Source organism: Ceratosolen solmsi, unplaced genomic scaffold (genome assembly GCF_000503995.2).
Source record: "Ceratosolen solmsi marchali unplaced genomic scaffold, CerSol_1.0 scaffold1, whole genome shotgun sequence".
NCBI classification, from domain to species: Eukaryota; Metazoa; Arthropoda; class Insecta; order Hymenoptera; family Agaonidae; genus Ceratosolen; species Ceratosolen solmsi.
Genome location: NW_011948415.1, coordinates 14592 through 33923, shown reverse-complemented (window position 1 = coordinate 33923; position 19332 = coordinate 14592). Strand labels below are relative to the sequence as shown.

The 19332-nt window shown below is 38.3% G+C and overlaps 1 protein-coding gene across 1 annotated transcript in view; it reads left to right on the top strand.

Moving 5' to 3' along the window:
• LOC105368518 (uncharacterized) overlaps positions 1 to 19332 on the top strand; it is a 64980-nt gene that overhangs the window by 44295 nt on the left and 1353 nt on the right. The window contains exons 2-6 of the mRNA XM_011507532.1: positions 14386 to 14787; positions 16751 to 17292; positions 17678 to 18068; positions 18200 to 18411; positions 18953 to 19332. The exon at positions 18953 to 19332 is cut by the window's right edge and continues 255 nt beyond it. Coding sequence (XP_011505834.1) covers positions 14386 to 14787; positions 16751 to 17292; positions 17678 to 18068; positions 18200 to 18411; positions 18953 to 19332 — 1927 coding nt within the window. The remainder of the gene's footprint in view (positions 1 to 14385; positions 14788 to 16750; positions 17293 to 17677; positions 18069 to 18199; positions 18412 to 18952) is intronic.

Sequence of the window (19332 nt, the reverse complement as noted above, 5' to 3'; positions counted from 1 at the left end):
CTGCTACATTGCGCTGCACGTAGATAACTTATTAGATTTTATCGTGAATTTGAAATGCACACTCGTGTACGTAGAAAAAATTGTGTAGGTAAAGAAAGACATTGTCGCGTTCTCCATTTCATACTTGCTAAGTATTCGAGAGCATAACATTCCTTATTTAATCGAGTCAGGATGAATTAATACAAGGCACAAAACGATTTTTAACTTTTGTAATTACACATATGCTGGCGTAAGCACGCGTTTATTATGCAATTTAAAATCTTTACTTAACATTACATTATATCAACTTTTTGCTTTATGAACTTTATTGTCAAATTACACTACGATAATAATTATATATTCTTAATATTATAGATGATATTCATATTTTCGTCTACGCTTAATGAAATTTTCCCTTATTTTATGCTTGACTTTACTTTCCAAAAAATCATCTACTTTAATTCTATTAGGATTTATAAAATTCTATTAATTTTTCATAAATAAAATCAATAAATAAATAAGAAGTAATAAAATATAACATAGACATAAGTATTTAATAAAGTAGGCAATGGCTTATCAATATAAAATTATGAAAATTTATCTATTAAAAAAAAACGGAATTTGTGTTTGCTTTGACTGAAGGTTCGACTTGAGATTTCACAACTTTCTTCGATACGGATAATGATCTTTTATATTCTTATATAAATTATATATATATCTTCATATCTTTTATATCTTATATATATTTCCAAGGATTTTCAGGCTTAATGAAAATTGTGGTTTCTTTTTAATCAATCTTCTTAACTTCAAAAGCAAATAATATTTAATGAACACGTAGAATCCTTATTTTCTTCTATGAAATTTACGAATACGTATTAATGCAAAAAAATTAGTTCTTTAAAGTTCATCTACTCCACTGTCTTTTTCTTCAACGAAATTGTTCGACATAACGTAATGGCCTCTAAACGCTTCAGTGCCAAGTCAACAAATTCTTAGATTATTTATCTAATAAATTACGGGCGTCACTGCTACATATTTACAACTCATAAACCCTAACGATAATAAGAAGTAAAATTGTTGCTTAAAAAATAATAACAAACTAGTCACATAGCAACAGCCCCCAAACCCTTAAATAAAAACAATAACAATGGCAATTATTCCGTTTTTATTTTACAAAGTCCTTATGATTTCTATAAAAATGCTGGCATGCAGACGTGGATCGCTCGACTCGACTCACGAGAGGGATGCGAAACAAGGACGTGTATAAGATCTCGATGTCCCTTCTCGATCTTCATTTTTCACCTGTTTAAGGTCTGTTACGCGCGGCAAGTCGTATTGTATATGAACGCAGCTCGCTCCCACGTTCGTCCCTGCAGCGAATAAACAATCTCTCTTCCCCCTCTACGGCCTCGCTCCTTCCCCTCTCCGTCTCGCCAATTCCTTTGCAAATTCCCTCTCTTTCTCTGCTTCGCTTTTTTTCTGATTATTTTGCCTTGTACTCTGCGTTTCACCGTCTCTTGTGCAACATTATTTTTCTTTACTCTTTCTTTCTCTTTGCTGACAAACGCACACCACGTTTCTGTGCCGCCGCCGCCGCCGGCGTCGCCCCCCCCTCTCCCTCCCCCGCCATTCTACCATCTCATTCCTTCCGTCTAATCTATTAACACGTAGCGAGTCGTGTTCTTCCGTTTCTTTCTGTTCAATTTCCTCTATTTTTGCTGTAACGCTGTACCTTATTTTCTGTCCTTGCTACATACCCTTTATTCGCTGCACCTTATTCTTAATTTATGTTTTGTTCACTCGTTTTTTCTTACGTTCTATTCAACATTGGCACTTCGAGACTCGCTTGAATTTTTGAAGCCGAGTACTGATCAAGATTGAAAAGGTATTAAGAGCATTGAGAAAACGTGCAAAAATCAAGATGCTCCCATTGACGTGAAAGGAAAAGTTTTAATTTTATTTTTAATGACTGATTTGATTCTTTTGTGCAAAAATAATTTTTCCCTATCTTGCGATTTTAATCGCGTTGTGTTAAATGTTTCTACGTAAGCATACATTTATTTTCGTAAATTTAATTGGTCTTATTTGATATAATTTTTTCTTAATAATAATAAAAAAAAAAACAAACAAACAAAATACAAAACAAAAAACAAAAAAAGAAACAAACAAAGACAAAAGGAAATTCCGAAACTACAAATTTTATAAATTTCTCTTTTAATAATCATACGAGTCGCCAACCAGCTCAAATATTCGTTCGATAATAACGTTGTGCTCGGACCATCGCATCTTATATGCAAAAAGTCAATTGGGTATAACTCATTTCTAGTTATTCTATTAAATATGTAATGTAATGTAGTTATCGATGATCTACCAATGTATTATTATCCTATTCGAAATAAATCGTAATTTTTAACACTCAACCACACTTTATCACCTAAAATCGAATCTCTCGCCTTCAAATATTAAATCTCAAAATCCGCTACCGTCGATGCTTAATAATACTGAAAAATATTCGCCAGATAAGAAAAATCGGTAGTGCAGAATGAACGTACATACGGCACGCTATCCCAGACAAATCATAAATGCCATTATTATAACCCTTGAATGAATTGGCAAACAACAAAGTCAGCCCCAGCCTCGTACTATTTAATTTCCTCTAAAGCATTAAAATAATTCATCCAAGAAGTTAATAACGAACTAGAGGGCAATAGGAAGAGTCGTGTGCGCGTTTGCGCTTGAGCCATCCTCGCCAGCAATTTCCTAACGAAAGCGCCTCGAAATTTCAGATTGCCGCTCGAGCTCCAATGAAGCAACCGACTACTAACCGCGCCGCATCCGCTCTCTACGTCTCATTCGCAAATCAGGTAAAATCGCACCCGCGGCCGGTCGCGTCCCCCATCCACCGAGCTAGAATCCCTTCCCACCGGCCCACCTCATCCCCGGATCCATCGAGTTTTCGTGGTCCAGAGGCAAGGCCCCGCCGGACTCGGCAGCGCTCGTCGTGCAAGCGTAAGAGGGGCAAGCCGCCGTCCCTCTCCCTACCGGCCGGCGCCTTTTGGCTTGCCCCTTCCACGACGCGCTCCTTCGAAACTCCCGGTCCCCGTCGTCGGGCAGCGGACACGAGCGAGCGACCAACCGACCGGACACCAGACTGACCAGTCTGTCCGCGAACCTCCCGAGCCGAAGGTCGCACTGCGCACGCGCTCTCGATCCCTCCTTCTCGTCTCCCACCCTCCGACAGCCGCCTCCTCCTACCCCTCCCGTCCCGCCAGCCCCATGACGGCTGAGTCGACGCGCCCCACCCCGTCCCGCCGAGGGGCCCGTCGTCTTCTTTCTTTTTTCTTCTCGAACGGCGGCGTCAGTCGTGCGCGAGCGCCGAAGGTGCGCTTCCTCGAGGAGGTACGTTCGCCAGTCGGGAAAATTCTCGCTCGATGAGGGGACACCGGCTAGGGCTTTCACTGTGTCATTGGGACGCTCGCGCGGGAATGTAGGATTGGCCGAAGTAGGGTGAGCCTCTTGAGCCTCTTCAGCGGGCCGGGGGGGGGGGGGGGGGGGAGGAAGCCGAGGAGAGTTTTTTCTTCCAGTGGCCGACGGTTGTGCGCGAGTGTGCCGTAATTCCGAGTACGGCCGTTGAGCCGCATCATCTGTTGTCTTCCAGCATTTTCGAAGTTCGAGGTCTCGAGAGGACTTGACCGCGTCCTTAAAAAAAAAGAGCCATTCCTCGTCGTTCGTTTCTCCGATGAGCTTTTCGTACAGAATGTCTGTGAAATCGAGGTGGAATCTTTAACGGTGAGTTGGATTTATTTGCTTGGAGTTGATTGGATTATTAATGGGGCGATTCGAGGAACAAGCGCTTACCTTCTCCGTTTTAAGATTCACTCGTATTCGAATAAAAGATTATTTTGTTGCTCGATCGTGGTACTCTGTGCATCGTGCTGGCTTTTTAATCTTTATGAAATAAATTGGAAGCCAAGGACGGTAATATCCACTGGAGGTCAATGTTAAGATAATAGCCAACTAATATTCTTGAACGCCAATACGTGTGCAGAGAGGAACGCGAGTGCAACAATTTTCCTCTCATTTTAATAGTGGAAAAAGTTTTTACTGACATTACTTCTGACATCGACTGCCAGAAATATTACTAATATTATCGTTTGAAAAATTTATCGTACCAACGCGATCGCGATCGTTCCTTTGGAGCACTAAATATTGATTTAAATATTGATTTAAAGCTTCGTACAACGCATAATCGAACTCCAAGAGCTTCATAATACAAGTAACGCTATTATACATCGTTAATTCGCTCAATTATAATTGTATAGTAATATCGTATACCACGACATACCCAGCGCGTACCGATTATTATTATAAATATCGAAGATTCCGAATAAATGACCAATTAACGAGTTTTACCTAATAATTCGTCCTTCTATCGAATTAACCCACTCATATTCTAAAGTACGATAGGGCATTTGTAAAATATATCGGTGTCTCCGACAGATACTCCGAGATAAAATTTGACTCTCAAATTCGATGCCAGTCTCATCCGCAATCTCTCCGGCATCTCGATACTCGAGAATGCACTTTACCGATTACAAAAGAGGGCCGTGAAGGGAGCAACAACGGTAGGTTGAAAATTCCACAAACAGCAGGCGGGCAATCATAGATTATCGGGGCTTTGGCGTAATTGGGAAGATCAATCCCTCGTTAAATGAGGGCGGATTGGGGGGGGGGGGGGGGGGGGGGGGGGGGGGTGGGGTAGGAGGAGGCTAGCGAGCGAGCTTCCTTCGCGCGGTCGTTTAAAAGCCAAACGTTCGCGCCGCTCATTTATATTGCGGTATTGGTCGGGGCATTACGCGACAAGCACCCGTATAATCCTGGACGACCTCTTCCCGTGAAGAGCATTTAAATTGCCGGAGAAGGTGCCCGTAAGAGGTTACTCCACGGCCCGTCGACGGCTGATGTAACACCGCGAAATTGCCCCGAGAGCGCGCGAGACATCCGAGCACTCGGCAAGACGGAGGGGGGAGGAGGGGGAGGGGGGTTTGGAGCGGGGGAAGGTGAGGATAGAGAAGGGAGCGAGAGAGATAGAGAGAAACTCACGTGTAAGAGCGCAATTCGTATATTAAAGTGGTGGTGATGGCAAAAGTGGCTGCGGTGTCGTAATCCCATCAGCCTTTACCTTTAAGCATACTTTATTTTTTTTTTGTTTGGTTGCGTGGGTGTAACGATCGCAATTTTCGCAGGATCCTGGCGCGTTAACGGCCGAACGAGAATTTCTTGTTTTATTTTCGGGAAAATTCGGGACAAGTCGCAAGTTGGGTAATTTTTTCGCCAACTGCTGTAACGTACAGTCTCCTTCTATGGTTAGACGTTTATAACAAACTCCGACACTGCACGTAGAAGAGATTTCTCAAATTAATTACTTCTGAGCAACTAATTTACTAGTATTAGATACATTTGTTAGACTAATGAAACGAGTGCTATATCGTTGCATAAACAATCGCACTAGTAATGTGTGCCTGCATAATTACTCTTTATAATTGAATACTAATTAAAAACACTAATTATATATATATATATATATATATATATATATATATATTATTATCGATGTCATTAATTTATAATAAAAATCATATTATACTATTTTCTTAACATTACTTTCATCATTATTGTTATTGTGGTTACTATTGCAGTTGCACTTTTTATAAAACTTTTGTTGTTGTTAAGCTTCGTACGTTACAATCAATAAAGAAAAGAGCTTCCAAATAAAATAGATGGTTTTACTTTCGTAGCGTCCCGCTGCCATTATCTAAGTATTTCCAAACGTCGTGGTATTTAAATATCATCAATGACCGATATCGTGGCGATCGAATCGAGATACCAGCTATGAAAGTGGCGCCAGCAAATTCCGCAATCTCGTGCGGAGAGGCGAGCGAGCGCTTGACTTTCTTCAACGCCGCTTCGAGCAAATGAAAATGCAGGCGTTCGCACGTGTCCTTGATAGAAAAATACTCACCGTGGAGCCAAAGTGGGACGCTGGACTTCATTTGGGAAGGGCATCGCGTGAATTGGAATTGCGTCAGAACCGACAATTGGTGCGGCGCCGTATTGTCACTTAGTGTCGCGGAAATCCGTAACGATGACGGGCGTCGTCGCGACGTCGAAGAGCCAACGTTTACGCGATTAAATAGCTTATCCGATCGACGTATCTATCTCTCGATCTGCCCTAAATATTTGGATCGGCGGTGATAGAGACCGATTCACTCTTTGCGCTCTTTGCGCGAGCACGAGAACGCTACTGCCCTTCCAAGGGCCAATCTTCGAAGGAATCTTTGTAATGAGATTATAAACGGACAATTTAATATTTACACTTTTTCATTGTGTGTGCTTATTCTGAGAGTCGAATGCGTGAGAACGATCTTGACGATCGTCTTAATTATGTAAATTTAGTCTTTTTCCTTATACGCGCAGTGCTGCTGTAAAAAAAGGGTTCGAGAGGTTTTTAAAGGTTAACAAGCGAATAGAATTTTCCTCTTGATCAAGAAAAATGGATCAGTGGATAATGGATATAATCCTAATGATTCATATATGAATATTCTCTCTTTTCCTTTTTTTTTTTTTTGTTGTTGTTGTTGTTGTTGTTGCTAATAAACCGTTTCGACACGAAAGAGCTAATAATTGAATTCTAGTACTTCAATGCTTAATATTTCAATGGAGATGCTTAAATTGTAAATTAATTTTAATATCTAATTTGATTATATTTATAGATATGTGAATAATGTGAATCAAATTAATAGATTATCAAATCAAGCGTTACAATTTTTTTTTTTTGTATACTGAATTTATATAACCTTGTGAATTTACGCAAGTAAATTTAAATCGATTAATGACAATTTTATTGAAATACAGCAAGAGTACAGTAATCATTTTTATAGTTTTTATTTAAATTTGAACCTGTTTATAAATTAATCTGTCAATAATTTTGAAATATGGTACGCAACTGATGTGTACAGTTTCAATTACCTATTCATACGGAGATGCCATTTAATAATTATCTCTTAATAATTATATGCAACTAAAACGTCTTAATCAATAATGCTGGATATTTTAACATAATGAAATGTCGTATGCATTAATTATGATGAATTCAAAAATACGGATAAATAAATTATATAAGTAAAGGTGTGCTAAGAGACACAAATAGTAAACGAATGCAATTCAACGATACCTGTACAATAGAATTTGATCGATCTAAGCTTTAAATCATAAATCGTTCGTTATTCAGCACGATCTTTTGACACTGCAGAGATCATGAGTTTCGTTTGATAATATAATAAACAATTGGTACGTTTAAAAACACAACACTAGCTTATTTCGCAATTAAAATATGCTCTGGGTGGATGCTGCAGGGATCACCAAGTCTCGATTTCATAATACATATTTTTATTATAATTGTGTATTAGCAAATTCTATATTATGTTCCAACTACTCTATTAAAACTTTAAGTATCGAGTTTAATAATTAAGTAATATTTTCGTAAATACGAAACAATAATTGATGTATTATTAATACGAATTGTAAAGGGTCATTTCTATGTATTAAAACATAATTCTTCTTTCGCTCTAATGACATTCTCTTTTGTTCGATCTTAATTTTAGCGAATTTCGATTTCGACAATTATTAATTTATCGAATAAAGAAAAATACCCTTTTAATTTACGAGATTAACTATGAAATTGTCAAACGTCACTGCATTTCAAACCCACCTAATTTCAATAGCAACTACAACTGCACTAAGGCAACATCTGATAAATTATAACACCCATCGACAACACCACGCTACACCTGAATCCCATGAAAATTTGGATTATTTTTTGACGACGGACGTAAAAGCGAAATGAGAAAAAGTTTCACGGTAACGTGTCCCATTGACGTCAGTGGCAAACGTGAGCGCATAATTTGGAATATCAAGGTCGATTCGCCAAAATGTAAGATGACTTCATTAGGGAATAATGAAGTAAATCATAAGTAGCCAAAGATACCATAATATTATCCTAACAAATGGTCGTATATTCTTTAATAGCTCTTTGAAACATGACCATCGATAAGAATTGTACGGCAAATATGCATACGATTAAAAGCTTTTTATGTTGATACTACATACACCTATTAAAAAAAAAAAAAAAAAAAAAAAAAAAAAAAAACACCACTATTACCTAATCATTTATACAATTTACTGTATTAATAACGACGAGTACGTTTAATAGTGTGAGTACTTAATAAATACTATGTGGCGCGTGTTTGTGTGTACAAAGAGAAGAAGATTATGTTAAAAAAAATCAACTAATAAAGAAAATTAAGAAAGAATAAAAAAAATATTTTATCGCTTGTGTGGCGAGAGTATATTGTGTGGCTGTGATTTTAGAAATTTTTTATTTCCTTGAATGAATTAGTAAATTGAAAAATTATTTAAAACACAGTTTTCATTATTATTTATTTGTATAGCAAGTGTTGATAAGCACGAAGAGTGGCGAATATTCCAAAGAATTTATTTCAACCATCAACGTGACTTTCTCTTTTCAAACAACATACTAAATGCATAGCTTTTATTACCAACAGACTTTGTTATTTTAATCACATTTAGCTCTGATTGCATTATTGTCGTCCTATCTTATTAAGCACAATTAATTATTATAAGATAATGAAATAATAACAATAAGATAATTTTGAATCAACCATTGAAGAAAAAATGATAATATTATTTATATAAATTCCGTGACAAATTAGGCTTTCATTTCATTAAGACAAATTGAATGTAGAATTGAATTTGCATCTTTTATTTAATTTTATTACAGGTATAATAATAATATTTTTCAATTAATATTATTCGCAGAATATTTTTTTTTAAAAGACAATCGAAAATACAAAAGTTTTTCTAATATTGCATGAAATATTATACAAATACATATAATTTTCTGATAAATTTTAATATAAATATTAAATAATATGAGCCTACATATAATTAATAAGCATAATTCAAATATTAAATTCTATGTAATTATTATTATGAATATTAAATAATTTAAATAATATCAATTTTATATACTAGACTGTACGTTAAAATATTTATGTAAATACGTTGATTAGATGTTAGCAATTGTATACAATTTATACAAGATTTATATTTTTTTAAATATATTCATAGCATTGTAATTAAGTAATTGGAATTTTCTGCTTTTATTTTTCACTTTCTACCTGCTTCACCTTTATTTATGTGTATTTGTTGATATATATATATATATATATATATAATGCACATCGAGTAGGAAATTTAATGAACGTAATACATAATTAATACTTAAAATAGAAAAAAGAAAAGTCTTTATTGTAAGATGTTTGGTGAATTATTAAACCGTAATGTTTAATTATTAATAATTTCATTCTTAACGTTAATTGGGAACGTTACGAATGAAAGTTATTATCTCGGTCTGTCAAAATATTTCCACTAGAAAATCACAGTTACTGAACAAACTTATACCATACGTAAGATACTTTCATTTTTTAATTTTTAACATAAACTTATAATAAACACTTGAGTAAATTTTCATTTATCAAGCTGTATTTAAAATAAGAATGATAAATTTATTTTGCATAATTTTGTTGATATGAAATACGCATGAACGTAAGTTCTTTTTGCTATTTTGTTTTTTTCAATGAAGCTCAAATTTTATTATTTATTCTCACAAAATTCTACATTTTTAAATTAAATAAAAAATATTTTTCATTTAAATAATTATTGAAGTTTATTGCTTATGTTTAAACGACTTTAAATAGATCAAATGCTTATTGTTATCGACCCTAAATGCTTCAAGATATAATAACATCTTTAGCAAAGATTGATGAAAATTGCCATAATTATCGGTTTGTTCTATGTATTTTGAAATTTTTTCTTTTTCAAATACGTTCGATAAGTATTGGTTAACGGAACAAATAATATCTTAAGTAAAATCAACTCTTATCTCTTATCTTATATACTCTTATACACTGCTACATAAATTCAAGATGATGAAGATCCATAATTATACTGACAAAAATCAATATAATTAAAAAAGTATAAAAAAAAAAAAAAAAAAAAAAAATAATAATAATAATTAGTTAAAACAGTCTTAACAACAAAAATTATTTAGAAAAGAAAATTAAGTATATGAGTTATCTGATTGGTAAAATTACTGGAAAAACAAACAATTTAATAATAAATAATTGATTTTATTATTTCGTTGATAAATATTATGTAATATAACAACAGGCTTGTGCGTGTATAAGCATTAAAGAATCTTTTCATAAAATGTGTTTAGCGACATTGACAAAGCCACAATCTAATGCGAATTAATCGAAAAAGATAGATGTTTAAGCAAGTACGATTAACTCAATAGCTGCAATTACTGATAATTTTAAAAATGAACTGAATAGCTCGTTACCAACTACCACAATCCATCTTCGTCCTCCAAACGGATATGCATATCTAATCGTTGTTTTCGGAATCACCGTCTCACTCGACTTACTTTTGTTTCGTCAATTCTAACAAGCCGCAAATTACAAAGCTCTGCTCACCTTCGGTGCTTTTAGGCGCATATCACATTTTCGAAAATACGCTCCCGTGCACTCGGCGGCTGCACTTGAAAGCTCCACCTCCCACCCTCGCGGTAATTGCAGCCTCGCGACTACTCTGCAATTACGAAATACGAAATACGATTCGCGATAGAGCCAAAGGTATGCGAGATGTCATCGCTCGACTGCAAATGAAGAAAACTTCCGTAGTGTTCTTACTGCACTGAATCTAATTTACATGCCAAAGAGACAGGCGGAGTAAATGGGGTGGGACAAGTAAGTATGTGCGCGGGTAATGACGTAACAACGTATTATGATGAAAGAATTAATGGAAGTACAGGTTTCAGATTATTCTGAAGTAAATTTAGCTTTAAAGAATTCGTTGGACTGCATAGACCCATTGTGGAAGTTATATAAAATTTATTTTTAATCGATAACCTTGATTTATTTTTTGAAATTAGCATTGAACTTGAATACGTCGTTCTTTAAAGTTGTCAATAAGCATAAATGAAGTTTTCAGAGCTAAATAAACGTTTCGGCGAAGTATTTCATTATAATAACTCGCATAATTGTTATTTGATCAAAATTACGTTACAATAACCAACTCCGAAATTCTCGGTGCAACTGCTGTTGTATAATTTAACAGTACTCGCCAATCGGCCGAGGCTATAATTATTTTCAAATATTGCACACAATGACTTACTTAAATACTTTACTTACTTATTTTTGCACGTTATCTCATTAATGATATAACAATATGGATGAATCAAGTTAGACAAATTAAACTATTATGTAAATTCCATTTTGTTTACTTCTATAATTATTATACCGTATTGATATGCCCAACAGTTACTTATTGTGTAAATTGGTTAGTTCAACGCAAATTCGACGGCAAAAGTCTACCTCCCGGATAAAATGCTTGTGCCTGTTTGTGCGACGTTAGTCCAACGACAAAGACAAATTTTCCTCTGCTTCTGTGAATTTTCGCACGCCTCAACGGTCGTCAACAGTTAAATTTCGTCTTCTCTCACGGCTAATGTACCTGCACCTGCCAAAGGTTGTTTTCCCTTTAAGTCTACTATCGTGTTAACTGTTCCTTGCCCCTCTCCCCATACCGCCGCCATTACTGACTAGTCCCTCTCACATCAAGTCACTCTCCCTCCCGCCCTTCTCTCGCTCGCTCGCTCGCTCACTCTCTCTCTCTCTCTCTCTAACTTGGTAATTTTCAAGGTAATTACTCGCGCTCCAACGATTTAGAAAACTATTCAGAAAATTCTTCTATTTTTAAGGTTTCCTAGGTTGTATAAGAAAAATTTGAAGACCAAAACATTACGCTTGACAGTAATTTTAAGGATAAACGTATTTATAAACGTGAACATAATCCAAACATTTTTAAATATGATAATTGTCAGCAAATCATCTATTTAAAAATAGTCTTAGTAAAAGTTAAGTAAGTTAATAATTATTAACAAATCTATTATAAGCAAACATTATTACGAGTATTGAATTAAACATAAATACCCAATGGATATGCTTGAAGAAATAATTCTATTATAGTGTTTCAGATAATTGTTAAGAACGTATATATTATAAAAAAAAAAAAAAAATCAGGGACGACTATATTTTTTTTCATTAATAATATCTTGATAGCCTGCTATGTTTTATAGCTAACAAAACAACATTGGAATTTAAAACCAATTGTAAAATTTTTAATCTCTGCTTTGCATACTTAAGTTGTCAATTTTCACAATATCTTAATACAATATAAGAAAGGCTCGCCCAAAGATTTTTACTTGAAAAAATCAATTAAGAGTTGATTTTTTTTTTTTTTTTTTTTTTTTGGTTTTTCCTATATAAAACTTATTAGTACTGAAGGTTTTCAAGAATAAAAGGAGAACGTTGGATTTAACGTAGCTATCTTATTTCACAAAGTTCGGAAAATTTGACTGAATTACAGCAGCAAATCCGCTATTTCGTGCACAACGTCTGCTATTACTTCATTCTCGTTGAGCGCTTTGGAAAAAGAGTTCGATCGCCTTTGCCCCAATCAAAACGTCCTTCTTAGCACAATCGTAGCACCAAAGCAAAAGAAGATCTTCTTAGGCATTCGCAGAGGAACGTCCTGCGCGCCCGCGTTATCTGTCTAATAAGCCCACACAACCACCCAACATCTAGCGGATATGGAATAGGATAGGGCCGACGGAGGCGAGTCGGTATACCCAAGTCGTGGAAGCCACGACGAAGTGGCGCACCGGCCGAAAAGTGTGTCTGCTCCGACTACTCGGCGCTACTTTCACCATTCTTGACCAACGATTTTTTTACGCCGCGAGGGGGCAGCCTAGGGACCGGATAGGAGGTCAGCCAACCGCTCACGAGGTCTTATTCTCTCCGGGCCCCGTACTCTTCGCGGTGGCGGCGGCGATGGATCGTTACCGGGAGCACAAAAGGATGCTCTCAGGGTGCTGTCACCCGGAGCCGCGACTCCTTCCTGCGCTCGAACCATAAAGCACCAAAGTTGCCTTGTATTGCTCCTGGGCATTTATGCCGCATTGCCTCTTGTCTATTTCACGTCCGTCGGGAGAAAATTGAAGTTGGAAGGGAAACGAGATTTTATCGCAGGATATAATCAATGTGGCTGGATGAGCGGGCGATGATATTTGTTAAGACTCTGAAAACATTAACGACGCGTTGGCTGGCACTACGACAACGATTCATCACATTGGTACAACTGTTGGGATGACCATCTTTGTTTATTCAAATTTCGACATCGCTTCTATCACCCGCCGAGTTATTAATGAAGCTCATTTGTTACCTCGCCCGTGTACTTCTTCCTCCTCTTCTTCTTCTTCTTCTTCTTCTTCTTCTTCTTCTTCTTCTTCTTCTTCTTCTTCTTCTTGTTCTTCTTCTTCTTCTTCTTCTTCTTGTTCTTCTTCTTGTTCTTCTTCTTCTTGCATTAGTTGGAAGAAAATTTTATTATTTAAAATTATTAACTTCTTCGCGAGCAATTTCTCCCATAATTAACCGGTTTAATGACGCGTGTCATTATTAGATGATGTAGCCTCTCAACTAACATTGAAAAGTTAAAACCATGTTGATAAAATATTAATAATAGTAATTATGCTTTGCTTAAGATTATAATTAAAATTCTTCGACAAATTGATTTTCAATATAAATTCTGTACAAAAATGACACGACTACGCATGCTTCTTATCGTAACATTACCACAATACCAGACAAACCCGACGTCCCGCGGCAAATATTTTTCAAATTAATCTCTAATCCAATATCAATGGCGCACGGCGTCTGTTGCCCCGTACGAATAATCAAGTCGATCATTCGATGCATTGTATTCCTTTTGTTATCATTGTCAATGCACGAGTGTACGGTTAAAAGGCCGCGCGCGTGCGCGTGAGCGTTTATACATCGTCGTAAAGGACAAAAGCCATTTCCCATTATACGCTCGCGTACACCTTATCCCCCGAAATTATGGCTTAAGACGAGATTGGCTATCGGGCGAAGTATCCCGTAACCCAACCACCTCCTCCCATCTCCCGTTGCTCCAAACTCACGATCGCGAAACGGACGCGCAAAGAACGTCGAGTAGGTGAAAATCGGCGCCGATGACAGTCGACGTTCTAGAAGCGTGCGTGATTACGAAAGAGAGAAGGCTCGTGCGCTCCTTGTTTACCGTTAGCGTACCTACCTTGGCCCTCGCGCGCGATACGTCCCAACCACGCTCTCTCTCTCTCTCTCTCTCTCTCTCTCTCTCTCTCTATTATTGGCTCGTTTTCAGATGGAGTCGCAGGTGCGAGGCCTGCGCCAGGAGGTGGCGCGCACCGAGGACTCGCTGCGGGCGGCGACCCGACGCTGCCGCGAGCTGGTGCGCGAGCTCGACGGCCTCAGCGCGGACCACGAGCGCGAGCGTCTTCTGCGGGACCAGCAGCTGTCGCGCATTCTGCGCGCGCTTCTCGTTCTCGAGTCGAGACTCAAGCAGGAGCAAAAGTCCATCAGACAGCTGCTCTGCGAGAAGGACAACGTCATAAGGAACCAGCAACTCGAGATCGCGCGACTCAGGCGCTATACCAAGAGCTACATCAAGGGCAAGCGCGACCAGAGCCGCTGCACCGGAGCTGCCGAGGTCATCGACAAGGCCGAGACCGAGGATCCGCCCTCTTTCGAGGCCTCGGACTTCCAGGTAAGCTAGAAGTGCGTCTGCTCGCGACTAGACCGACCTGCTGGAGCGGTTTTACCTTTTTAGCAACTTCTACTATTCCACTACCACGAACCGACGGCGAAGGCGACGAGGTTCGAGCTTAGATTGGCACTTGCTTTATGACTTTCCGTCAGATACGAATTTTCTAATTCGATCTTGATATGGGCATAATGATGTAATTATATCGAGCCGTGTAATGCAAATCGACTTTAGTCGTATAGAATACGCACGCTTTGTCGTCCTCGTTCTCGTCGTCGTCGTTGTCGTTGCCCCCCTCCCCACCCCGCCCCCGTAATTTGCGATGACGACGATGACTGCACATTTCTTTTGTAACGTATATTATATTATTGCAATGTAAGAACAGCCATCGCAAAGAGCGAGATAAGCAATTTTCATAATAAACAATTATCGGTTGATTTGAGTGGATGGATAATGTAACACAAAATCTTCGAATGCTCGTGTACCGGTAATGTTTAAAACATAAAAGACCACTTTAAAAATTCGGACCATCCATTGTATCATAAATAAATCCATTTGAAATTTTTTTTATCTTATCGTTTATCGGAAAAATGCTTTTTATATTAACATTCGTTTGCTAGAACTTTTACTTTTAACGATTCTATATACGACTTATTGATTTGACAAGTAACTGATAACTGGTAACTGATATTGTATATTGAATTATTTATGCGAACTCGATTTCTTAACTAGTAACAAAACAATCGACTAAGTCTAATAAAAATTCAACAACTTTCAAGCTTTTAAAGTTGTAACGTGTTATTTCATAAAAAAATATGCTATTACAAATACTAATTAGATAATTTCTAATAATGACCGTACATTTTATTTCACACTATTGGAATATTTTTATTATTAATTTCTTAACATTATTTTTTAATTTTCATCCAAAAACTTTCGATTTTATATTTTGAGTAAAAAAATTTTTTGATATTATGTTTTATACTTATTATTACTTATTATAAGTTTAACTTATAATGATTGGAACAAATACTCTGAGAAAATAATTTCTTTGCATTACCAAGACAATATATATATTTGTATTTAAATTACAGTAAACAGTTATATTATACTTAGTATATTATTTTTTCTCTTTCTTTATTTACATTTTCTAAGTTAAGTGTATTTAATCATTTTCTTCCAACATAAACATTACCGTATTATCCATGATAGTTAAATTGGTCAATTAAATTGCCTATAAATTTAATTTATAAATATTCTATAAATGTTGTCAAGCAGCACATGTAGATATTAAAACATTACCCCTGTAGGAACAATCTCTAATCGCTTTAATGATAATTTAAATAAAATTTATTTCTATTTACTAACCGACGTACAGTTTGTATTTGTAATTTGTAGTTTGTAATTTACAGTTAAATTAAAGCGTAGAAAAGACATTTTAATGATATTATCATGAATATAATAATTGCTATTAAAGGAAAATACAGTTACTTGAATTTATTATCAGATAATATATAATAATTTCAAACTCAAATATTTATAATTATAAACGGTAAAACATCGGTGCTGTAATTAATTCAATATAATTATTTTAAAAAAAAAGTTAGTTTTTCAGATAGGTAGGTGACATCTCTTTTTTCGTTCGAGGACTTATTAGAAAATCTAATGCTCTAAGTCGTGTCTTACTTTTTTACGTACAATACACTAAAACTACTTTCCAACTCTTTGAGCGAAAATTTTAATGCCCAATTCGCATTTCCATCGATCATCATTGAGCTATAGAACACGTGCATCGAACAACCGTAATGAACCCAGGAAAGAATCGAGGCACACGATCCACCCGTTTAATTACGAGCACTTGGTCCCCAATAAACCGAAGGCCCGTCGTACATGCAGCTGCTTTACGCTTGAACGAGCCTCACCCCCCCCCCCCGGCAATCGTGCGCTAATACAAAGCCTTTTACAGGAGCACGATAGCGGTCTGAGCAAGGATATCCAGAAGTTGAAATGCGAGATAATAACGAAGCTTAATGAGGGCTTGGACGGCGAGTCCGGTCATCCAAGCACGAACATCCGGAAGACGCACAGCTTCGCGGGCAGTGATATCTCGAAGACGAGCCTGACCTCGAGCGAGAACACGGATGCCTCGATCATAACGACGACGACCGACGGCAGTCCTTCGCTACTCAGCACCGAAGGCTTCTGCGAGGGCGAGTCGACCGACGTCTCACCGGGCTCGACCCTCAACAAGTCCAGCAGCCGCTGCACACCGACGATCGTCATGACCGACAGCGAGACCGAGGTCACAATGGTCATCCTCGACGAGAGGCAGAAGACGATCGCGAGGTCCGAGAGCAAAGATGACGGCCTCGACTGCAACTACGCCTCCGACGAGGACGAGCCGATCTACGAGAACGCGCGCTGCGACGAGAACAATGCGAGGAATATCATCGCGGGTGTGAACGCCAACGCCATCACCGATGACCGCAGCAACAATAACGTTGAGATGTGCGTATAAGAAGCTCCGAGCAAGTAATCCAAAATGCTGTTTATTTTCAATGCGAGTGAGAGAGGCCGAAAGCGTTCGGAAAACGCGCGTAAAGCCTAATTAAATGCATCGCGAACGCTATTGCCATTAATCGTATTAATATTTTACATGATCTATGTGTCGATTTAATAAGGGATGCCGAGGTCTAATTGCCCTAAATATTGAAACAATGTCATTACGAACAATTTGTGTGAATAATTGATTGCCAATTCTCGATTGACTTTGGCCGTACGTTGGGAGGGGGGGGGGCCGATCTCACTTTCTCTAATCGCTTTATCTCCCACCATAGCATTTAGAAGTAAAAGCATTTTGCATGAGAAATAAAGCGATATTTGCATTGCGCAGGAGATTGACGAGGATCGAGCCGGACGAGCAGAGCCACGAGGAGTCGTCGGGTAATTGGTACAGCGACCCGGACGAGGACCGGCTGAACGACGAGATGCTCCGGCACAGCGTCTATCGACCTAACAGCAACCACAATTCGGTCCTCGAGTGCGTCAACCAAATTCTCCTGCGCGACATGGAGGACGAGGAGAACAACATCCTGTCGGTGCCGCGCAGATTCAAGCACCGGGGCAAAATTGTGCGCTTCCAGCCGGCGAGGCTTTCCGACATCGAGTCCGTCGGCTCTGAGATGGAGAGGCGGAACTCGGACGAATCGCCTCAGACGACGATGATTAGCAGCAGCGCGGAAACAACGAGCGCCGCTGCCCCGCTCGACAGGATGGACAAAAAGGTATGGGGATCGATTATGCGCACTGGCATCGCCGAGGTCAACGACAATCGTTATTACCGCGTTGCACCAACACTTCCCACGTACTTACTGCCAAGCTTATAACTAAAAAAAATTATCGAATGGCATTTTAGCAATCGGATGGAAAGGGTAAGGAGACCGAGCCATTGAGCGACGGGTTCGAAGCGACGAATTCGGAAGATGAATTCGGTATGCGAATCCAGCCAGCACTCGATCCAGAATCTCGTCTCGAGGAGGATGCGAACGAGACGAAACCAAGGCCAATCATCATTATAGAGCCGTTTGTAAATGTCGAGGAGCCCATGAATGATGCAGGCCTCACTACGTAAGCATGGAAATTATTCCTTTCCGTAAATTAAACAGCGGAAGTGCAAGGTTCTCTATAACTTTCTCCTAAATTTCAAATACAAGCTGTTCAAGCATTCTTATTCCAGAATAATATAGTGAAACGAATAATAAAACAAAATAATATGGCCTTAAAAATCGTTCGTCAATCATGAAAATTATCAAGCAGTATCGAGACATTATCGCAAAAAACGTACTTCTTATTTATTTCCGTTATTTAAAATATCCTATCTTGTTTACCTAACTCGATATAAAGCCTCTCCAACCCCACCCCCACCCCCACCCCCACCCGCCCCTTAACGACCCGACCATCGCCACTATCATCGCGCCCTCTCCAATCTCTCCTCCAGTCTCAATTTAATAATATTAACGGCCAAAAGTAGAATTAAATTTCAAATCATAGAAATTACACTGTTGCATAAATTAAGCGATAGTTGACGGGATTTCGCTTTTATGCATATTAAAAACAATAGCGATTCGCTCTCGATATGCCTGCCGATAAAACATCGCTATTTCTTTAGATTAACGAAAAAAAGCAGATCGGAACGACCGACGACGAGTCCTACGTCCTTGCGCATGGAGAGGATCGAAGAGAAGTCGTGTCTGCAAATGTCCGGCTGCAAGGGGCTGACAATAGCTAAAAATCTTGATTACGAGGACATCGAGTCCCTACCCGAGGTAATCGGGCCGCAGCACCCAAAGATACCTCCTGCCTTACCGCCAAAGCCCCAATTCCGCAACAACACCCTCGTACTGAAGAAGATTCCAAGCCCGTCCTTCCTCATCGACGAGACATCGCACAAGAAGCAGGTAGCTGCCGAGGCCGGCCAAGCAACGACGAGTCATCGATCCACGGCCGGAGGAGTCCACGGGATCGGCGGCAATCTCCTCCCTACGAGCG